This window comes from Photinus pyralis, unplaced genomic scaffold, assembly GCF_008802855.1.
Source record: "Photinus pyralis isolate 1611_PpyrPB1 unplaced genomic scaffold, Ppyr1.3 Ppyr1.4_LG1, whole genome shotgun sequence".
NCBI lineage: Eukaryota > Metazoa > Arthropoda > Insecta > Coleoptera > Lampyridae > Photinus > Photinus pyralis.
Window position 1 is genome coordinate 38094419 of NW_022170249.1, and position 22188 is coordinate 38116606.

The following is a 22188-nucleotide window of genomic DNA, read 5'->3' on the forward strand; positions in this document are numbered from 1 at the left end:
ACTGGCTTACAGTGTTTCATAGATGACTCGATCCATTCTAAAAATACCATAACCCGTCCGGCAAATATGTAAAGATATATCTCTGTCTCAACTAATATTAAAACGGTAGGCTGTTCTAAGTACCATCATACATTTTAATATGAAAATTAGAGAATTGTTTGAAGATCAGTGACTAATTTATTAGCGCCTTTTACGTTTACCTAACCACTGCATGTATGTTACTGCTACAATTGTAGAGTGGTTCATAAGCCAATTTTAGCCCCACCACTGTTAATTGTTCATTTAACATTTTTTAAAAAGATGCATATTGCGATGAAAAATAATAAAATGACAGTAAAGTTCACGCGCCCACAGACGAAATGACCTGCAACATATGATTTTGGGTCAGACGCACCGTGAAGTCAGTTCCCCCATTTGGAATTTTTAAAAAAGACATATACGGAAATGCAAACAAACTATGAAAATAGTTAAACAAACGTAAACAAACGATAAACAAACGACCTGCATTGATAAACAAACAAAATTATGATTTTGGGCGAGCCACCGTGAAGTTAGCTCGCCCATTTTGAATTTTTAAAAAAGACATATACGGAAATGCAAACAAACTATGAAAATAGTTAAACAAACGATGTGCATACAATAGTATATTGAAAGACAAGTGTTACAATGCGACCTATTGTAATACGACTATCTTGTGGCACGAGTGGCGACGCGAAGCGTAGCCACGAGTGTCCGCAAGATAGGAGTATTACAATAAAGCATTGTAACACGTGTTTTTCATACTATTTTTTCTATTTCGGTGCTTTAATTTAATTAAAAATAGTATATTAAGATACAAGTGTATAATCAAATCTTTAAAGCACGCGCAACGAGTTTAAGGGCACGACGCAAAGCGGAGTGCCTTTAACGTTGCAAGTGCTTTAAAGACCAATTATACACGTGTTTCGGCCGAAAACAGTACAAAATCATCATTGTGACACCGAAATAGAAAAATAATATTAATATGAACAATGGGCGGTGCCAACTTCACGGACGTCAAGGGGACGACTCTGTTTACTTTGTTAATGAAATGCATAACGGAGAAGTTATTTTTTAAATAATATTGACTATTGTTAAATTTTTTTTGTTAAAAATGTACTATGATTTAGAGGCACTTTAGAAGTTCATCTTTTTGTGCTTTACAGGTGAGGTTTTTTTGAGCTCTAAGTTAAGCTGAAGGTACTTTTTTGTTAAATATTGTGATAATTAGCGATTTATTTTAATACAGAAGTTAACCGCAGAGAATTGCTTATTTGCCAATTTATTTAAAGTTTTGCGGGATCCCGCGGGATCAACATCTAACAATCCCGCAAATATCGGGATTGAGATTTTGCTGCCGGATTGCATTCCCTAGTGGCAACCCAGATGTTACATAACTCAAGCGGTACTTTTAAGGGTTCAAAGTCAGTCCAGGAAATGGGCAGCAACCCATTAACTAACAACTACTTGCTTTTCTAAGAATGAATACAAAGAAGGTAGGTAGGATTTTGTATTATATCCAATAAGGTAGGTACCGTCTTTTTCAAGGTCAAATTGTACAACAAAACATCTACCGGGTGGTGCACGGTAAGTAGGAACATACCAAGGGATGTTAGGGGAAATTAGGGAGGGAAATTAGTTTTATACAATATCCTGCCCTCCTGTACATTTTACAGAAAAAACTGTAGAGTTTAAAGTTGTTCAGAATTAAAAGGTGCATACAAAACTGTTTTTACATGTTTGATTTAATTTAATTTAAGTTAGATTGGCGCTAATAAACTTCAAACATTGGCATTTAACGCATTTTTCATAAAACAACAATAGTCATGGCTATTGCTACTAATAACAGAAATGTTGAAACTTATTTTTAAATTTGCGGATATACCAAAAGCTTAATAAAACATGTAAAAACAGTTTTGTATGCACCTTTTAATTCTGAAAAACTACAGTTTTTTTTCTGTAAAATGTACAGGAGGGCAGGTTATTGCATAAAACTAATTTCCCATGTTAAATCCCTTGGTATGATCCTATACTTACCGTGCATCACCCTGTATACGAACTGGATTCACTGGAACTACTTTCGCATTGAACTTGAATAGATACGCGTACGGTTTTTCAATATATTCTTTTGGTTTATTGGGGTTTTTGTTTTACTTTTTATCTATACGAAAGGGCTCTTTGAAGGTAGGAGGTATGTAAAAAAATAAATAATTATTTCTTTTCAGAGAAATTCTTTGCCAACAATGTACTCATGAACTTCGTTTATAATATCCATTGTTGTATAAAATAAGTAAGCAGTTTCAGTTTGTATATTGATGAGTATTATGAGTCACAATAAACAGATTAATAATATTCACATTAAGTACGTATGACCAGAGTTGGACTGGGTCAAGCATAGAGTGACCCAGTTAGTTTACTGACCCGGTGACTCAGTGACCCAGTTTGACCCTGTGGCACAGCTTGACCCGGTGAACCAGCTTTACCCGGTGACCCATCTTGACCCGGCGGCCCAGTTTAAACCGTTGACCCATAGGTCTTAAGGTTAATTTGTATTCAAATTTATAGCATTCGGTTTGTATTGGTATTTACATTTTGGCATCCAAAACAATTTCAAGTAACTTTTAATTAAAAAAAAAACTTCCTCAATAATATTCGCCAACAAGCACGTAGCCGAATTTCATTCAAGAGAACTAATACCTAAAAAATCAATAGCATTTGTTTATAGTTTTGTAGTCAAGTAGTCAATGAAAGTATTTAGAGAAAAGATTTATTTGGATTAAGCTAACTAGTAGAAGAAAATTAAATGTGAATGAACACCAGTAAGCAACTGGTAAGCCCTGAAGCAAAGAAATTAAGGAGGGAATTGTTCAGAAATAACATTACTATAATACAATTCGGGACATGGAATAGTATTTTACATTATTAGCCAGGTAAGTGAGTTTTTACTGGCGATAGGAGAAGTTGATTGGCGAGCCTGTCATCTCCTAGAGCCAGTAAAAACTATTACCTGGCGTATAATGTACAATATTTTATTTGTTACTCATTTGTAAACGTAAATAATTAGTTCTTAAATTGATCTCGAAGAAATGTCTAAAATATCATATTATCGATGTAACAGAGACTTCGCATTAATTCTGGCCAATGAAATTACTAGATTACTAACTTGTAAAATTTTTACAAGTCAGCTGTCAGTTTTACATCAGTAGCGTTTAAAGATGACGTTTACCCGTTTGCGTTTTGTCTTGTTAATCAACGTTTACAACTGAGTAACAAATAAAGTTTTTTACGGCAGTATTAAAGCAAACATCACAGAAATGGCAGTTGTCAAGTAATCGAGTATTATTTTCAACAAACCAGCATTAAGTTTAATTTATTTCATAATCTGTACACTTGAACCGAGGTCACTGACTTAACTGCGTTATTCGATCAAACTAGGTTACTGGGTCAAATTGGGTCCCCGGGTGAAATTGGGTCGCTGGGTCTAACTGAAGAGAGTATGACGTGACCCAGTCCAACTCTGCGTATGACAGTAGTACTTATCTATATGAGTTGTAAACTAAAGTTTTAATTTGTACCCAATCCTTATCTTTAAGCAACCCATGGAGTTTCTTTAGCTTCTCGCACTCTTCTTTTTTCGGAGCTTTCTTTGATTTTATATGTCCTTTAAAATACTGCGTGACAACTGATTTTTGTTCAGCACTCCAGCGACCACGTCCACCACCTAAAAGACGTCGTTAGCTAGAATAAGTACTTTTAATAGAAATTTTTGTTACTTTTTTTTGAAGTGCTCTCAATTGCAATATTATTTTCCTTACGAGGTGATGTATTACTCAACAGATTTTCTTCTAATAGAACGTCTTTAGTAGTAGGCACTGCTTCATCTTCAGAGTCAGAATTCCCAAGTTCTGCCAACTCTGTGTCAGGATCGATTTGTATTTCGTCCAGTGATTTTCCTTTATATTTTTTGCCAGTACCTTTGTCCATCATGATAAGAAGTTTAGAAATTTTTGCTGTTTGATAGACATCTTGTGGTAATCTGTAAACACGTACGATAATATGGTATAGGTCTATTAAAAACCAGTGTTGAAAGCAATAGCGTACATGAGCAATACCACACAGGTGTGAAAGGTTGCGATCAAGAGAATCATTTTTCCTACGACTCCCAGTAAGAAACCAAGTGATATTCTCAACTAGTGAACGAAATGCATAATTTTCATGTCATTACATTACATTACATTGATGAGCAACAAAATTTTGATTCAGAGAAGGACGTGGAAATTTTAGGTCATGTCTAATATTACTTTTAAGTAGGTAGGTATTACCACTATGGTATTACCTACGTGTGCAGTAAAACTGCCGTCACTTAAAATGACCGACACGTTAGTATATCTTCCTCAGGGCCAACTCTGAATCAAAATTTTGTTGCGCACTCGATATGATATTTTAAGGGAGCGGTAGGAAAAACCGTTGAATGACTTACTTGTAAAACTCATTGTGGGTTTTTTCTGTGTGACCCATGAATTGAGCAAACTGCTCGGTTTCTTCTTTGTTCATGTTTAGTATTTGCATCACCGTTGCTATTTGTTTACGCAATTTATTGGAGGAAATGTGCTGAGGTTGCTCTAACTTGGCTTTCAATGCAAATTTTCTGATCGCAGTATCAGCCCTTACCCACTTTAGGGAATCAGGGCAACAGAACAGGTATGGATTTTTGTCGGGAACGTAATTAGTTTTATTCCGTGTATCTATGATTAAATCAATGTACTCCCGAATTTGTATAGGAAACAAAATAACTACTGCCCTACTGCCTTTTCCACCTGTTACTATCCTTTTATAATGTTTGGTTAGAACCTTTTCAGACTCGGAGAGCGCGCTAATGCATTCTTCCTGATTTATGGTGCTAAAATTGGATGTGTAATTCTGCAATGTAGCATACTGCACGTCACCAATGCGCCTTCTATTGTAAAGAACTGTTAGCGCTAGGGAAGCTTCCACAAGCTCTTTAAAGGCTTTCACATTATTTGAGTTTTCTCTTAGCGTAGCAACCGAGCGATTAGCAACAGTTATAAGGAATTCCTTAAACTTTAATATGTCACGAGTTAAAGGTAAAATTGTTGGTTTTTCCCATTTTTTCTCATTCAGGTTTTTGATAGCAAGACTGGCAATTTCTGTAGTCCATTGACTATTAATTAAATCTTTAAATCTTTTTATTTCTTTAATTTTTTTTTCTTTATCGTTACATTTCACGGAAGCATCTTCTTTTAATAATAATCGGATTAGTATCTCACTTGATTGTTTCAATGAAGTTCCTATGTGTGTAGACAGACTAGGAGCACGATACATTTTAGTAACTGGATCATAACCTCCCAGTTTTTTGGCACATTCAATCACAGTATCAAAGAAAACTGGGTTAAGGGTATCCATTAGACTACAACTACTATTGTTAGTAATCTCCCTAAATTGTATCAAAAATCTCGCGAGTTCGCGTATTTTATTAGAACAAACTGTAGCCATCTGTTGCCTCTTATGTTTTTTTAAATAATTTTCCCCAAATTGGGCGATTAATACGTCAGTCTTTGCTACCAAAGATATTTCGTCCACTTTCATTATATTAAAAACTTCTTCTACTACCCTAAGTTTTTGAATATTTGAATTTCTTTGTAATGAACACGCGATTAAGGTTTGAGATTTTGCTAGATGCTTCTTGCGTCCTAAACCATCAGTAATCCCTTTAATTACACATTTTCTAGTATGACGGCTTAGGTAAGTTTTTGCAAATACACCTTTGCAATGTGAACATGGATAGTATTCCAAAGACTTACTAATATTTCCTCTATATACAGGTAGAACGTTTCCTCTTAAAAATTCGTCAAAATGCCCAGAATTTCGCAGTAACGTAATTATTGTCTTTCTTTCCTGACTTCTCTTTGGAAAACTGAGGAACTCTATAACTTCCTTGCATTCTGCGTGATTCCTTTGTAAGTGACGCTCAAAGTTTGTAACGGATTCGTTACAAAACTTGCAATATGTCTTTTTCTTTTTCCACCGCAGTTTATGCAATGTGGCCTATGGAAAGAGAAAAATTACCAAAGGATGTACTTCAGAAAATTCTAAAATTACCTTTACTGACTGTGAGTTGGAAGGGACTTCTAAGTCCTGAGGGAACACCTCACTTATTGGTTGAAATGAATTTTCATCACTCTTTTCGAGTTTATCGCCTGGCCTTGAATTTGGCTATAACGAGTATAAAATTGAATTCGAACTATCGGAGATAGGTTAGATTAAGGATGGCGACACAAAATTCGTAGTAATTAGTAGCAAAGGAAAATTAAATATATTTAAAACGATAGGAAAACTACCTTTTTGAGTTGTACATCGGAAATTATATGAATTGCACGGGCTGATGAAGCATTAGATACTGTTTGTAATGAACTTGATTCATCGGCATTGGATGCATGTTCCTCTTGTTGCTAAAAAAACAGATGCATGAATGTGAGATTTAAACCATACAGTATTAGCTATCACAGAAATCATCGAGCCTTCGCCTTCAACATGATGTTGCTGGGGGACCACTTTGCGGTTTCTTTAATACCTAATTCTTTGATTATCCTAGTATGCAGTATCTATTTTTTGGTTGGAAACAAATTCGCAAATAAAATAAAAGGAAATGAAAATTTGCGTGTGTGACATCGCGTTTTAAGGTGCCATTTTCTTGCAGGTATCTGTAATATCTTGAGTGTAGACTCACGCTTTACGGTACTCCCCTCTTAATAATGACACTGATTATACCGTATCCGCCAAAATAAACATTACTGAAACTGAATCATCTGATGCAATTGCCGCCGATAGCATCATGTCATCAAAAACTACCTAATCTCAAATGAAATACATCAACACGAATACGCCACAACAATAACAATAGATCCGATACAACTGAATACCGAACGATCCTCAAGATCTTCACACATACATCATTTTTACAATAAGGGGTTGATTCTGTCCAACCAGATCGGCACTAGTTTGCATGCGCAAAACAAATTTTTAGATTCGGCACTAGTTTTACATTTATTCGAGGTGCCTACATACAAAATTTCATCTAAATATCTTAACAAAAAAACGACTGTGCATGCCCAAAACAATTTTTTTGATTCGGCTCTAGTTTTACTTTTATTTGAGGTGCCTACATACAAAATTTCATGCAATTCGGTTCACAACTAACGGAGATGTAAAAAAATCGGATTGCGCATGCGCAAAACAAATTTTTTGATTCGGCACTAGTTTTACTTTTATTCGAGGTGCCTACCTACATACAAAATTTCCATTAAATATCATAACAAATGAAAAAATTGGGATTGCGGCAATATAAAAGTTGTAATGCGCATGCGCAATATTTTTTTGCATCTGCATAGTTGCCTGAAGTTTAAGAAATCAACACAGAAATCCGGACATTCATATTAGGCCAGTAAATGAACGTGGAATACGGCGATACTGTATTATTTTCCGCGTCTCCACCGAATCGCATGAAAATTTGAATTTAGGTTCTATAGTCTATTTCTTATTACTGTTCCGATATGTAATTAGCCCCACTAAATGCAGCGTTAACTTTTTTTACCTCACGTTGTCGATTTAATATAAATAATTCTCTCAAACAAACTGCGATGCGCTATTGTTGACGTGCAGAATAAGAATGAACAAAGTACGCATCCGAAACGGTTAATCGATTCTAGATCGTACTGCTTATTTCAAATAATATTAATTGAACTGAATTTCGCTTGGATCCAGTTTTTCTTTACAGCAATGTTGTTTACGCCTACTCGTTGCCATGCCATGCAAGCGAAATTCACTTCAATAAACATTCTTTAACGTAAGCGATACGAGCTAAAATCGCTTAACCGTTGCGATACCTTACGTTCATTCTTATTCTGCACGTCAACAATAACGCGTTGCAGTTTGTTTGAGAGAATTATTTATATTAAATCGACGACGTGAAGAAAAAAAAGTTAACGCTGCAGTTAGTGGGGTTAATTACATATCGGAATAGCAATAACGGATGGACTATACTTACCATCCACTTCAAAGTTGAACTTGAGTCCAGGGTTGCTTTTACTTGGGGGGTGAATGCCACCCCTTCTCGGGGGGAAAAAGATACGTTCAAAATAAGTCCGGAAATTGATAAATTGAGTAATTCTAAGCAACTTTTGTTCTATAGAGTTTTTTCAGTAAGTCAATAGTATTAGAGTTATTTGCAAGTGAAAATGTTCATTATTCAACAAAAAAAACCACGTTTTCAGACGGTTTTTCACAAACAACTCTAAAAGTAAGTATTGTATCGAATAAAGTATTCTTAGCAAAAATATAGCTTATAAAAAAACAAACAAAATGGTCTATATATGAAGTCTGTAGACCCAGTAAAAACAAAGTTGTAGCTCATGAAAAGTAGGTTCTCATTCGTCAAATTCCAAACCGAGTACTTCAACGTGAAATAACCAAAAAATGAAGCACTTTTCGAGGAAAACTTATGAATACTTTTTTAAAGTGTTTGAAAAAACCTTTCATTTTGTTTTTAAGAAAAGTTCCTAGCATCAAAACTAAGTGAGTTACGCTCAAAATAAAGTTAGTCCTTTTTTTTTGGTAAAAAAAATTGAGGAAATCACCCCCTAATTAGCACCCTAATTGTAATTAAGCGTTACCGCTTTACAGTTTACTTTATTTATGTATGGTTGATATGATCTGTAAGATTGACCGGAGCAAAGTGGTTAGTTTTGAAAAAAATGTAGTTTTGAGGTAAAAAAAAATTTTGAAATTTTGAAAAATTGCCTTTTTTTGCCAAATAATTATTAGTGTATTAGTTTAGTTTACTACAGTAGGCAATTTTTCAAAATTTCAAAATTTTTTTTACCTCAAAACGACATTTTTTTCAAAACTAACCACTTTGCTCCGGTGAAACTGATCATTTTCACTCGCAAATAACTCTAATACTATTGACTTAGTGAAAAAACTCTATAGAACAAAAGTTGCTTAGAATTACTCAATTTATCAATTTCCGGATTTATTTTGAACGTATTTTCCCCCCCGAGAAGGGGTGGCATTCACTCCCCAAGTAAAAGCAACCCTGGACTCAAGTTCACCTTTGAAGTAGAGAGTAAGAGGAACCTAAATCCAAATTTTGAAGCAAATCCGTCGAGGCGCGAAAAATTACAAGGCAAAACGGTCATTTACTGGCCTATATGTTCTTTGTAACAAGAGTTATAAGAGAAACCCTTTTTGGAGGTTTGGCCAGTTTTTGGGCGGTAACTTTTTGGTCCGTTAGTCTACGTAGCCAATACCGACCTTTCATACAGGGTGACAATTTGAAAACTTACCACCCCCCATATCTTAGTAAATAAACGAGATATTTAAAAAAATCAAAATCCGTTTCGGTAATTCGGAGGGGGAATCACAATGACATAGTTGGCGACGCACCCCCTCCAACCCCCTGCGCCCCAGCCACCCCAACTTTTAAATCTTAAATAGTGACCCCCCATGTGTGATACGTCGTTGGAAAGCTCTGAAAAAATGCTTTCCAACCATACCAAATAGCATTACATTTAGGTTAGTAATTATCGTGCAAATCAAAAAATAAACATGGAAAATCGTATTTAACTTGAACTTCCAAAGCCGACTCGATAGCAACTCATTTTTGATCGCCAGTTATAATCTATCCTCAAACTCTTGTCGAACCTTTTCAAATGTTGGTTTTGCAATATTTTGACATTCTTGAATTATTCTCTGTCTTAGTTCGTCTATGTTCGCCGGTTGCGTTTTAAATACGACAGATTTCAAATGTATCATATTAGTTTATTTTTTGATTTGCACGATAATTACTAACCTAAATGTAATGCTATTTGGTATGGTTGGAAAGCATTTTTTCAGAGCTTTCCAACGACGTATCACACATGGGGGGTCACTATTTAAGATTTAAAAGTTGGGGTGGCTGGGGCGCAGGGGGTTGGAGGGGGTGCGTCGCCAACTATGTCATTGTGATTCCCCCTGCGAATTACCGAAACGGATTTTGATTTTTTTAAATATCTCGTTTGTTTACTAAGATATGGGGGGTGGTAAGTTTTCAAATTGTCACCCTGTATATTCCGAAGAACATGTGTATCAATTTGCAAAGCGATCGGACGTTTCTACACAAAGTTATCGTGCACACGGACAGACAGACGGACGGACAGACAGACGGACAGACAGACAGCAATACAAAATTGTAAACGATCTAGAGGATCGTTAATAAAAAGTCGGTACAGCTGATCAAGAAGGCAACTACAGTTATCAATAGTATGATTTGATTAAATAACTCTACGATCCCGGCGTTATATACAAAATTAAGTGTGGTAAATGGCAGGGGTCACTCTCAATTGAATCGATAATTTAACAATATCTATAATTAATAATAGATCCCTATTATAGAGTAACTCTACTTATAATATTAAGTGCAGCATATACGTATAATGTATAAATAAACGTACTTGATTTTCAGAAACATTCAACCACTGGAATACCTTATCATGATTGTCTGCATTACCTATTACAGGCTCTTGCATAGGTATTGTAACAGATCGTATCGATCGTAATGAGGAAGAGGATGCTGAGGATGAACTATCATCGCTTACATCTTTCTGAAATAAACATAAAGCATGTAACAAAATGAATAAATTATTCATCTAGTTTTTACCGTATGGTCGTAAGTAGGATCAACATATGAATCAGTCACAATTGATGATAAATCCGAAAAAGAATAGTCTATAGAAGGCGCAATACTTGAACCTAAATGTGTTCAAAGAAATAGTTTTTTGTAACTGCAGGTATTTACCTCATTCTTACCGGATAAATTTGTAGGTTTCTCGCTCGGGACCTTTGGATCCTGTGTCGCTAATAACACCAGTCTCCTTCCCCGAGTTAATTGTTTCTCTAAACTGCAAAAAATTGAAGTAAATTAATTCATGAGAGGTTTGCTATTGCAGTTAACTTTATCAACACGTTCTCCCTGTTTCACTAGCATTAGTATTTTTTCAAGAAACTCCGATTGCGCTACCGGTGTAAAAAGAGCGACCAAAATTTCCGAATGTACCCGAAGTGAAAATAGGCCTTTCCAAACAAGTTTTTTTCTTTTGTTCATTTTCTATGAAATACTGAAACAATTCTAATTACAATTCAATAGATAACCCTCCCTTCAAGCAGAAATGGGAGCCAAAGAAGCGGTTGAAGAAGCCGCCTCTCATCATATCTCCAAAACGGCACATACTGTCACGATCAAATTTTCGTGGTTTGTTAATGATAATTCGAGAATAGATAATCAATAAAAATACCCAGGTTCACAAAGGGGCGACTATTTCAACCCCCTGGACGGAAGTGCACCTGGGAATCTTTGTTGGTTATTTATTCTCAAATGATCATTAACCAAATACGTAAAATTTCATCGTGATAGTATATGTTTAAGAGATATGATGAGAGACTTGGTTCTTCAACCCCTTCATTGGGTCACATTTCTGCTTGAAGGGAGGGTTTTCTATTTAATTGGTATTAGAATTGCTTCAGTATTTAGTGGATAACTAGATCGTTCCGGAGCTCGCTTCGCTCGCTCCGACCGATCACAACGTTTTACGACCAACGCCGTTTTTGTATCACCCGCCGAAATGGGAGATTTGGTGCGAAACGGATATTTAATTTTTGGCGCTTATAAGACTTCGACTAAGCATATTACATTTTTGTCCCTTGTCAAAAGGGGTTTGCAAAACTGTAATGTCAAATTCATATTTTGACGCTTCGGTTTAAAAATGGCGTTTTGGGCATGCATTTTATTTGTTTTTGTTAGAGGGACCTAACCTTCAAAATTTCGTTCAATATAATAAGAAAGTTGAGTTTTGCGCATGCGCAGGACGATTTCTTAAAAATGAATTTAATTTGCATTTGTTAGAAGGACCTACTACCCAAATTTCGTGGAAATCGTTCCATAAATAATTATTATAATGTCGGGAACTGCTTGTTATCTTCTTGTAATTACAATAAAAAATAATAAACAAAGGCAAAAAGATTGCATGGGCAGCCTTATTTTCACTACGGGCTATTGCGCTTAGCTGTTTTGACCTACCCCAGACTATAGCGGTACAACAGCGCAATTTCAAATAATCTCCAATCTCATATTTAAAGATATTTCATTTATTTTTAAAAATATTTGAATAACACCAAAAATAGAAGTTCTTTATACGAAAATATTATATTGGACTATGTTATTAGCATTTTCTATATTGCGCGGTTTTATAGTTATAGCAAACTTGCACTGGCAAACTTGCACTGTCGTTTTTATTTTTGAAAAAAAATTCAAGCGTTAGAAAATATATAAATGTTCTAATTCAAAAAGTGCGGGTTTCTACAATAATTCGAAAACCGTATAATATAAAAAAAAGCGAAATAAAATAAATGAAATATTTCGAAAAAAAACAAATTTGGCAATTTTTACTTTCCGGCTACATACAAAGTATGTATAAAGGAAAGTCTGTGTTGTAATCGCGATAAATTTTCGATAGGCCGATATTGCGTTTTCTGGACGTTTTGAATGATATTTCGAGAACAGAGAAAATTCTTGTATTTCCGTTTTCCGTATTTGATACCCTAGAAATGACGAACATTTCAAAATCCATTATTTATGTAATAATTTCATTGCAAAAAGTCAAAGGGCATTATCTAGATACCCAAGAAAACAATGTATTGTACGATAACGAAAATTTGCGGAAAGGGATATAAATATAGTGAAATGCACTAAGGGCTAGTGGTACAAAGGCCAGTTAAATCTCGCTTAAAATTAACCAGTGGTATAAGGTATAAGATTGATTGAAGTTTGACGTTTTGTCAAATTTCAACCCATCATATATCTCAATCCACTGCATTAATCCAAACGAGGTTTAAACTGCCTTTGTACAACCGGCTCCAAGTGTGGTTCAGAGATGACTAGAGAATGTGGAAGCGTAAATTTTCGATTTTAATAACCGCATGCATTTCAGTAAAAAAATCTCAAAATTGCTGCTTCTAATAATTTAATTCAGGAAAACATCACAACGCCATTATCTCAATTCTGTAGAGGTAAATTTGCCAATTTTCAAAATTACATATGGACTATAGAGATGTTTGAAAGTTCCAAATTTTCATAGATGGGTCAAGTCGGAAAGACGTACTACATTTTCTATGTGGTTTATTAGTAATGATTAATTGGTCGTTTAAATTTCCAAGTTTCTTTACCTACTAATTCTACAAAAAATCAAGTACGTACTTGCCAAAATAAATAGTACCAAAGTATAGACCGGTGTGAGAACTACAACAAAGGATATTACTTACCCTTTTTTCAGTAACTATACACGGTGAGCCTTTAAATAATGTAAATCACATTCAATACTATTTATATTAGCGAATACTGCAGTACATATTTGACATTTTCTTGAAAAACCTATGTAAAGTACGATACTTACCCGTTCATTTTTATAACACACTATCGTACAAATACACCTTACAGGCTTACACCCACTTTGCGCGGGAAAACTAAGTGAAATAGCTTGCCCTCTTGATTGTACTGATGGTCGCACGCACTGTTATGCTGAACGAATATGATCTTTCTGGAAACTGGAAAGCGGGCCCCCTTCCGCCAACGCTTAGTTAAGTAGTGGTAAAAATTGACATTGCGGAGGCTGATACTCCGCACACATACAGCAATTTTTATACAATGGAGGTGAATGTAACCGTTATTATAATTTTGTATTGCTGCTGTATGTCTGTCTGTTTGTCTGTCCATGTGCAACATAACTTTGTTTAGAAGCGTCCAATCGCTTTGAAAATTGGTACACATGTTCTTAACCCCCTTCCGCCACCGCTTAGTTCAGTAGTGGTAAAAATGGACATTGCGGAGGCTGATACTCCACACACATACAGCAATTTTTATACAATGGAGGTGAATGTAACCGTTATTATAATTTTGTATTGCTGCTGTATGTCTGTCTGTTTGTCTGTCCATGTGCAACATAACTTTGTTTAGAAGCGTCCAATCGCTTTGAAAATTGGTACACATGTTCTTAACCCCCTTCCGCCACCGCTTAGTTCAGTAGTGGTAAAAATGGACATTGCGGAGGCTGATACTCCACACACATACAGCAATTTTTATACAATGGAGGTGAATGTAACCGTTATTATAATTTTGTATTGCTGCTGTATGTCTGTCTGTCTGTCTGTCCATGTGCAACATAACTTTGTTTAGAAGCGTCCAATCACTTTGAAAATTGGTACACATGTTCTTAAGGATATAAGAAAGGTGGGAATTAATATTGCAAAATACTACAAATTTATACGCAGAGGTGAAAGTTTACGTAGACTGTCGCTATCCTATGCAAAAATGCGCTTGGATTCTGACCCCACGCCTGAATTGTAAAGAGGGGTATTTTATATAAAAACAAGGGAAATCGCTAATTAAATGGGAGCTAATTGTTGGTCAGAACTCATTAGTAAGATGCGACAAATCTACTGTAAACTCACCTTTCATTAGAAACGCATAAGGGTTAACATGGCAGCATTCAGTCTGACTGGTCGTCTTCCGCGCTCAAGGGTCATGTAAACAAATATCGCGACTGCTTAACCGCGATCCTCACCAATTAATTAAGTATCTCACCGGGGGGCGTTGGCCCCAAGCTGGCACTAAGCTCTCCTGGATCTTCGAACACTCCGGTTGGCGATTGGGGTTGAATGCGTCGTTGGAGATGGCTTCCTGAAGGGTTAAGATGGAGCTCATACCTATTTGGGAAAAGGTTACCCCGCGCGCACGTGTATTATTTAGGATACACATCCCGACTTGGCCCTCTCACTAGGACCCTCGGCCAATAGATCAGTAACGTCGATCTATGTCACATTGCCCTACCTGGGAACGACATCCACGTCGAGCTCACCCCCGAACTTAACAATGAGGCCTTTATGTTTCGTATTGGGTCGACAGCATGATCTACTCGAGCGAGTTGATCACTCAGCGGTATAATCAACGGGAGCTAGCCGCGGGACCGCGTCATAGGCACATGCACATAATGCACTCTAAAAGCCTAGGAATATATCCGAATATCTGCCAGGGGTTTTACCATAGCCCAACAACAATGCACGACCAGCACGATGGCCTGCATAATACACTCACCACCTACTCGTAGGAGACACTCACCACCTGCACGTGGGACACACTCACATTAAAGGGCTATTACGCCAAACTCACTAATACGTCCGATGCTCTACTTAGCATCCATGATACGATCGTGATCAGAGCGCGTACGCAACTTAACTCCCTTAACACGATCCCTTAAGACCCTTGCACCCATATGTGCAGAATCGCGCATACTTGACCAGTCAGCTTGCCACATTTATCAAATAGGGGTTGCGTTGACATTTTACTTTTTCGTTATTAAGGACTACCCTAAAATATGGTTCTTACAGGAGATATATTTATAAAAAATCTTTTTTCGTAAAACATATATTAAACAAGTAAAAAGGTTTTCGCCCTAAGGCGAGTAACTTCAGCCCATTTTCCATAAATTGATCAATACTTCCCCCTCGACTTCCCCAAAGGCCATACCTATGTGCGCTATGGTTTTCATTACTAGAGGCATATATGGTTAAAATTTTAAAGAAATATCTTCATAAATAAGGAAGTTGACACTTACTGCGCAGTTGATATTGCGCGTTCTGCGCATGCACTTATTAATCTGATATTTACAATATGCAATACGTTTGCTTTTACTATAAGAATCTTGGGTTAAAATTTCAAAGAAATATCTCCATAAATAAGAAAGTTGGCATTGCGCAATCTGCGCATGCGCACATCTGATTTTTACTATATGCGATATATTTGCCTTTACTACAAGTATCTGTGATTAAAATTTCAACAAAATATATTAATAAATAAAAAAGTTAACATTGCGCAGCCTGCCATTTCAATCGTCAAGATTTTCCTTGACTCAGGGTGCCAGAGCGATACGCTACCGAATGCAAAAAGAACGACCTAAATATCTTGAAAACTGTAGGAGTAGTTAAGGCTTCGGACAGATGGACAGACGGACGGGCAGCGAAAGTGGCTCCAATAGCGCACCCAACTTCGTTGGAAAATGCGCTAAAAAGTTTTCCATATGGCGCCAACCTAAGTAGGCACATTGTACATACAAAGGATATTTCCTAAGTCTACTTTAACACGTTCGTTACGGAATTTTATTCCCTTACAAAAAAGCCTCAGCGACCACCAAAAATGTGCCAATTCAAAGAACCCTATTCAATAAAATTGTTTAACTTAAAAGGTTGTATCTGATTTACATTAAACTAAATTACGCTCTTGAGTACTTTTAGTCGATGATAACAGCTGAGGCCCCCCTTAGTGGCTGTAAATATAAACTTGGCAAGGTTCAACTGAAACGGGACCTTTCTAATAGTACTTGTAACATTTAAAAATGAACTTTTACTACAAGCGTAGTTTATTAGTTATTTTTTGCATTATTAAGCAACCAAAAAACGCCAGTCGACAATGTCACAATTCACAAAAATTTAATTCCATAAAATTGTTTAACTTAACAAGTTGAATCTGGTTTACAATAAACCAAATTTCATTTTTGAATATTTATAGTCGATATCAGCTGGCCTCCCTCGTAGTGGCTGTAAATATCAAGTTAACTAGGTTCAATTCAAACGTGACATTTTTAATAGCGTTTCTGGCATTTAAAAATGAATTTTTAAGACACGCGTACACTTTTATTTTTTTGCATTATTGAGCAACCAATGAGCGACTGTCGAAAGTGTGACATTTCAGAAAATTTAAATCAATAAAATTGTTCAACTTAAAATCTTGCATCTGGTTTACAATAAACCAAATTTCACTTTTGAATATTTATAGTCGATTATGTCAGCTGGCCCCCCTTGTGACTGTAAGTATCAATTTGACGAAGTTGTGTTGAACCGTTACCTTTATAATAAGATTTCTAGCAGTTAAAAATGAATGTATGCAAGCGTCCATTTTTATTATTTTTTGCATTATTGCGCAACCAAATAGACCTTCGAAAAAGCGATCACAAAAAAAAAGTCTATTTAATAAATTTGTTTAACTTGAAAATTACATTACATTACTCCAAACTTCAATTTTGATTATTTATGAAGAGAGATTTTGGTTTGTAATCTTTTGAGATCTGCAATTATAATTATTGCAATTCTCTTATTACTACCATGAATCTAATAAGCATAAGTATAGGTACGTAATAAGGTATTTGGTATTGATTTTAATTTACACAATTTAATAGCTTTAAGGCTTGTCAGTGGTAATTTCATAATCATTTCTGTTCCAATTTTATCAAGAACTTGAGTTCATTGCTTATGGCCGTATGCACCGACAAATTTAAGGGGGGCTTAATCGTTGTCATGGATTTTAAGCTAGGATTAGACTTAAGCCCCGGTTAAATTTGTCGGTGCATACGGCCATTAGGTAGTTGTAACTAAAAACAGTACACTTTTCACACCTAAGTGCTTAGCACAGCAATATTCGGACACCCGGACGTCTTGCAACACTGTTGGAGGCCAGTACTACGCACGGATATAGTAATTTTTATACAGCGGAGGCGACTGTAACCGTTCATATGTCGGAGGCCGGCTACATTTATGAGTGTAGCAATATATATACAAAATTTATTTAAAGAATTTTGTTTCCCCTCGTTAGGAAATCCTATTTTGCTTCTATCAATTATACGTAATCTTCATGATATACTTTAAAATACGCAATGGAACATGTGGAGGCCTGGGCGCCCTATACATGTACGGAGGCGAGTAAGATACATAGGCCCGTATATATATATATATATATATATATATATATATATATATATAAGCAAGAACTAAAACATGCTGCGGAGGGAGGATGCAGTCTTCAGCCAAGAGAGCCGAGACATCCTCCGCCCATTACACACAACTGCACTCTATGCAGCAGCCCATTCAACACCAGCTGCGTCAGGTCCAACACCACCACCAGCATCCTCAACAGCAACAGTCCCAGAACCAACCGCACCAGCCTCAGCATCAACAGCAGTCCAGCACCAGCCCCAACCCCCCTACTGTTAACGTCTTCATCTTTCTTTGGGCCTCCAACATCGCCACATCAAATTTCAGCTCTTTGAACTTCTGTTAAAAGCATATTTTCGTCTTTCCAGTTTTTTAATCAGACTATGACCTTCACTTCTAGTTTCTGATGGTTGGTCAGCATCTTCTGTAATTGATTTCAAACCTGTTAAAATTTGCTTATAACCACTATGTAACGCACACACAGCATCAGCACGTGCGGCCCATCTGGTATCAGAGAGTGATTTCAGGACTTTACTCGCACCCAAACATTCAGGAAGTATACTCCACCGATACGTAGAATTAGCAAAAAAGGTATATAACTTTTGAACAAGCTGAAAATTGTTGCGCTTTGAACACATCCTGCAGCATGAACACCGAAGTAGAGAAGACACAGCACCCCCCACCCCTACTCTGACGTCACGTGCTGCTCTGTGATTGGTCGCACCATTTTGTGGCGGGCGATTTGAATTTTTGAATTGACAGTGGTGCCGCCATCTAGTGACAATTGCTAGAGGTACAAGAATTGAAAGTGTAGATTTCTGTAAAAATTGCAGATTCCTGTAATTTTTCGCTGGTGTCGGTAATTTGGTGGTGTAGTTTCCTGTAATTTTCAGTTGGGGCAATCATTTAGGTCACTGTAAATTTGAGCTGTAAAAATGTAGTTTCCTGTAATTTTTCGCCCGGTCTGTATGAATTTGTTCTGTAGCTTTGATTATAAAATAAATAGATTTACGGTTCTTAGGGACATGTCGGATCAGTTAATTTTTAGTTAGTGGACATGAACACCAGGCGGCCATAACCATGAACTCGTATATCGTGCTTTTTTGTACAGAAATCTACTCGCTAGATGAAATAAACTAACGCTTTGTAGTTATGCTATTTGCATATACATGCATCTGTAAGTTGGTTTGCATCATTGGTAGTTGATACACGTACCTACATACGTCATGTTCAAAGTTCAAAGTCGTAAATAACGAAATCGGAGACATCGTTTATTTCTTTCTTTTGGGTTAGATATTTACAAATTTACCTATTATTTTCAATCCTGGAAACCCGACAGATTAAAAGATTATAATGTAGGATTTGTGTAAAAAGCTTTGAATATAGTATATAATCAAAGGTAAAAAGTACGCCACATGGACGAATTAATTTTTCAATCATTTACGGCACCAGTTATTTAATTTATAAGCTTTGAATATAAGTATCCCATTTTCTGAATTTCTATATTTATTTCGTTTTCCTGAAAATTTAGAATGCAAATTCTAAAATCAAATAATAGTTATTTATGTATTAAGGGCATAATAGTGATGTTTATATTCTCGAGGGCGACGAGTTAAAAAGCTCGAGGGCCTATGGCCCGAGAGCTTTTTAGTCGCCCGAGAGTATAAACATCAGTTTATGCCCGTGGTACATACACAATTTTATGTTTTACAAATAGTTTTCTTCGTCAAAATTCGTTTACAAAATAATTCATTATGTTTGATCGAGTATGCGTGGTTCGAATTTGTTAATGTGATTGAAACCATCCAAACGTCAAACGTAATTTTAAATAATTCAATTCATCGTGAAATTTTATCGTGCGTTTTTTTACAATGATTTTATCCTTGGCATCCAAAGGAGCCATAAACAAATCGTTGGGAGCACCGGAACCACTGTGGCCGTTGAACTTGGAAAAGGTAAAAAAACTAAAGTACCAAAAACCACAATATTATTTAATAAACACCGTACGCGTTTCTACAGCAAGACTGTCATCATCAGCGAACAACTGAACAAACAAGAAAATGGAAAAAAAGGCCAACGTGTTTCATTCCTCCGGCACCCCTGACTACAGGGATACCGGAGGCGGGCTGCTCAGGGCTTCCTGGCCCTCTTCAGCCAGAGAACGGGATTGTAAGGATGGGTAAAGTTAGGGATGGGAACGGAAGGAACGGAGTTAGGGTGCTGAGGGGGAGAGTACTGCTCCAGCATTCGCCTCGTAGATTTCAACATAATGCTAGCATTATGCGAAGCTACGTATGTCTGAGGAAAACCCCCTGACAAAACCCCAGACAGAGCAGTCGGCAGCAGGATTCGAACCCACAACCTTCCGAATAGCATCGGTGAGCGCATCCACTGCGCCGAACAAACAAGACAAATACAACCCTATTTATACCGATATTACAAGTGAAAGTGAAAGTTTACGAGCTCTGATTGGCTGAGAGGACCTCCTTCATCATTATTATTTTATTAGGAGGCGTTTGTTTTTTCGAATCTCTAAACTTTCATAACAATCTAATTCACTTTTACTATTTACTGGCTACAGATCGTTACTTGATCTTTGTTAGAGAACTGTTTTATGTAAAATTCATCGTGATACACAGTGTATGCAAGGTGTTTGGTTTTTGTATACGATCTTAAACTACATTTTTTCATAACGACCACCATATACAATTTAAAGTTTTGGACAATACCGTTCCTACAATTGATATGAATTAAGGTGTCCCAACAATAACGTCGGATTGAATTTTAAAGAAAAAAACATTTCTTTTTTTAATTAAGCAAATATTTAAAAGGGATCAAACATTTTAAACATTATTTATTAGTTATTTTGTTTATCTTGCAATTTGGGGTTTACTTTTTTGATAGCATGTAGTCTTTACATTTCCTAATAATTTTTAGTTTTAAAACATGTTTAAAAATAAATTCTTTGTGATCTTGGCAACCAGTTTCAAATAAGTTTACGTCTAGTGATTTCGTCATTTCGTATAAGGTTTGAAGTAAATTTGTTTTGTGTCTTAAGTGGTCAAAATTATTTTCAAAAATTAAAAGTACTTGATAAATAAGTTCTGCAAACTGGCTTGTTGGCACAAAAAGACCTTTAGCCTCACTGATAGTTAAAATGTCTCCATATTGTCTTGCAAAGATATTAAAATTTTGTTTATAGTCCAACACCTCACTATAATTGATTAAATTGTGTTTGCAATCAGGACAATTATATTTTTTTAGGAACACTCTAATTAAATATCCACAAACATAATGCACAGCGCAAGATTCTATTGAAAATTCGTTAATTTTTTCACCCACTTTTGGTAAATCTGTAAATCTTCAACATTTTCTATTTCTTCTACGATGTTCACTTCACTTTCATCGGAATGTGCAGATGAAGATGGTGTCTGGGTGTATAGTACGGGTTTTTCTATTTTCAGAATCTCCAAATCATCAGCGCAGTTACAGTTCACTGCTGGCTTGATCAAATCATTTATAATGCTTTGATTCGAAATCCGGTTCTGCATTGCATTGTACCCACCTCTTTGACGAATGGTAGAAAAAAAATTTTCCAGTATATCTTGGTTTAGATTGTATGTCATTATATATATATTCTCATTTTGGGATTTCTCACTCTTAAACAACGTAAGGATGCCAGCAATTGTCTGTATCATTCCATCGAAACAATAGGGTCTTTTCATCCCGTGTTGGAATTTTTCTAATTTTTTTAAAGTGTCAATTCCACTATAAAGAGTATTAAGTACCACCGAATGATTTTTATGAAGAGCGCGATTATGCGGATTCGCACTAAACAGCTTCCTACTGTTCAAGGAATCGAACAATTGTTCATGAACATACAAAAATCTGCGGTCGAGCCTGCATTTGAACTCTTCAATTCTCCTGTTTCTACAGCTGTTTTTATAGCATGTGACACTGTTCTACTAAATACCTGGGCCGCTAACTTTACACTCATTTTTTGAAAGTTATTTGGAAAGAGGTGGATATGGGATAACTTGGGCACCAAGCGTACCGTACTGTCTTTTTTAGAGTCTAACAGGTAAACGTTTCTTATAATTTCGCTTGATATGACAGCACCATCCAAATTCAATTCACTATTAAATAAGTTATTACGAAAATTTTTTAACAAGTGGGGAGCATCAAATAACCCGAAGATATTGCGTTGTCGCACCGTAAAGTAGGGACTCTCTGATGATACTCCTAAAAGTTTGTACGCTTTTTGATTGGACATCCCTTGATCACAAACTGAAGCCACAGGCA

General features: G+C 36.1%; 1 protein-coding gene across 1 annotated transcript; it reads right to left on the reverse strand.

Annotated features, from left to right (window-relative positions):
- Positions 1–3439: 3439 nt before the first annotated feature.
- LOC116167763 lies at positions 3440–11299 on the reverse strand. The gene is made up of 8 exons (XM_031483268.1): positions 10882–11299; positions 10733–10824; positions 10527–10676; positions 6378–6488; positions 6139–6252; positions 4499–6084; positions 3792–4054; positions 3440–3739 (listed from the first exon to the last, which is right to left on the reverse strand). Exons 3-8 carry the CDS (start codon positions 10599–10601, stop codon positions 3555–3557), a joined length of 2334 nt encoding a protein of 777 aa, XP_031339128.1. The 5' UTR covers positions 10602–10676; positions 10733–10824; positions 10882–11299; the 3' UTR covers positions 3440–3554.
- Positions 11300–22188: the final 10889 nt, after the last annotated feature.

Bases quoted from the DNA above. Each gene is read 5' to 3' on its own strand.
- LOC116167763 (XM_031483268.1), bottom strand. From the start codon at position 10,601: ATGCAAGAGCCTGTAATAGGTAATGCAGACAATCATGATAAGGTATTC. The intron at 6,489-10,526 runs GTACGTTTATTT...CTGTTTTTTTAG, and splicing joins TGAATGTTTCTGAAAATCAA to CAACAAGAGGAACATGCATC. The intron at 3,740-3,791 runs GTAACAAAAATT...GACGTCTTTTAG, and splicing joins TGAGAGCACTTCAAAAAAAA to GTGGTGGACGTGGTCGCTGG.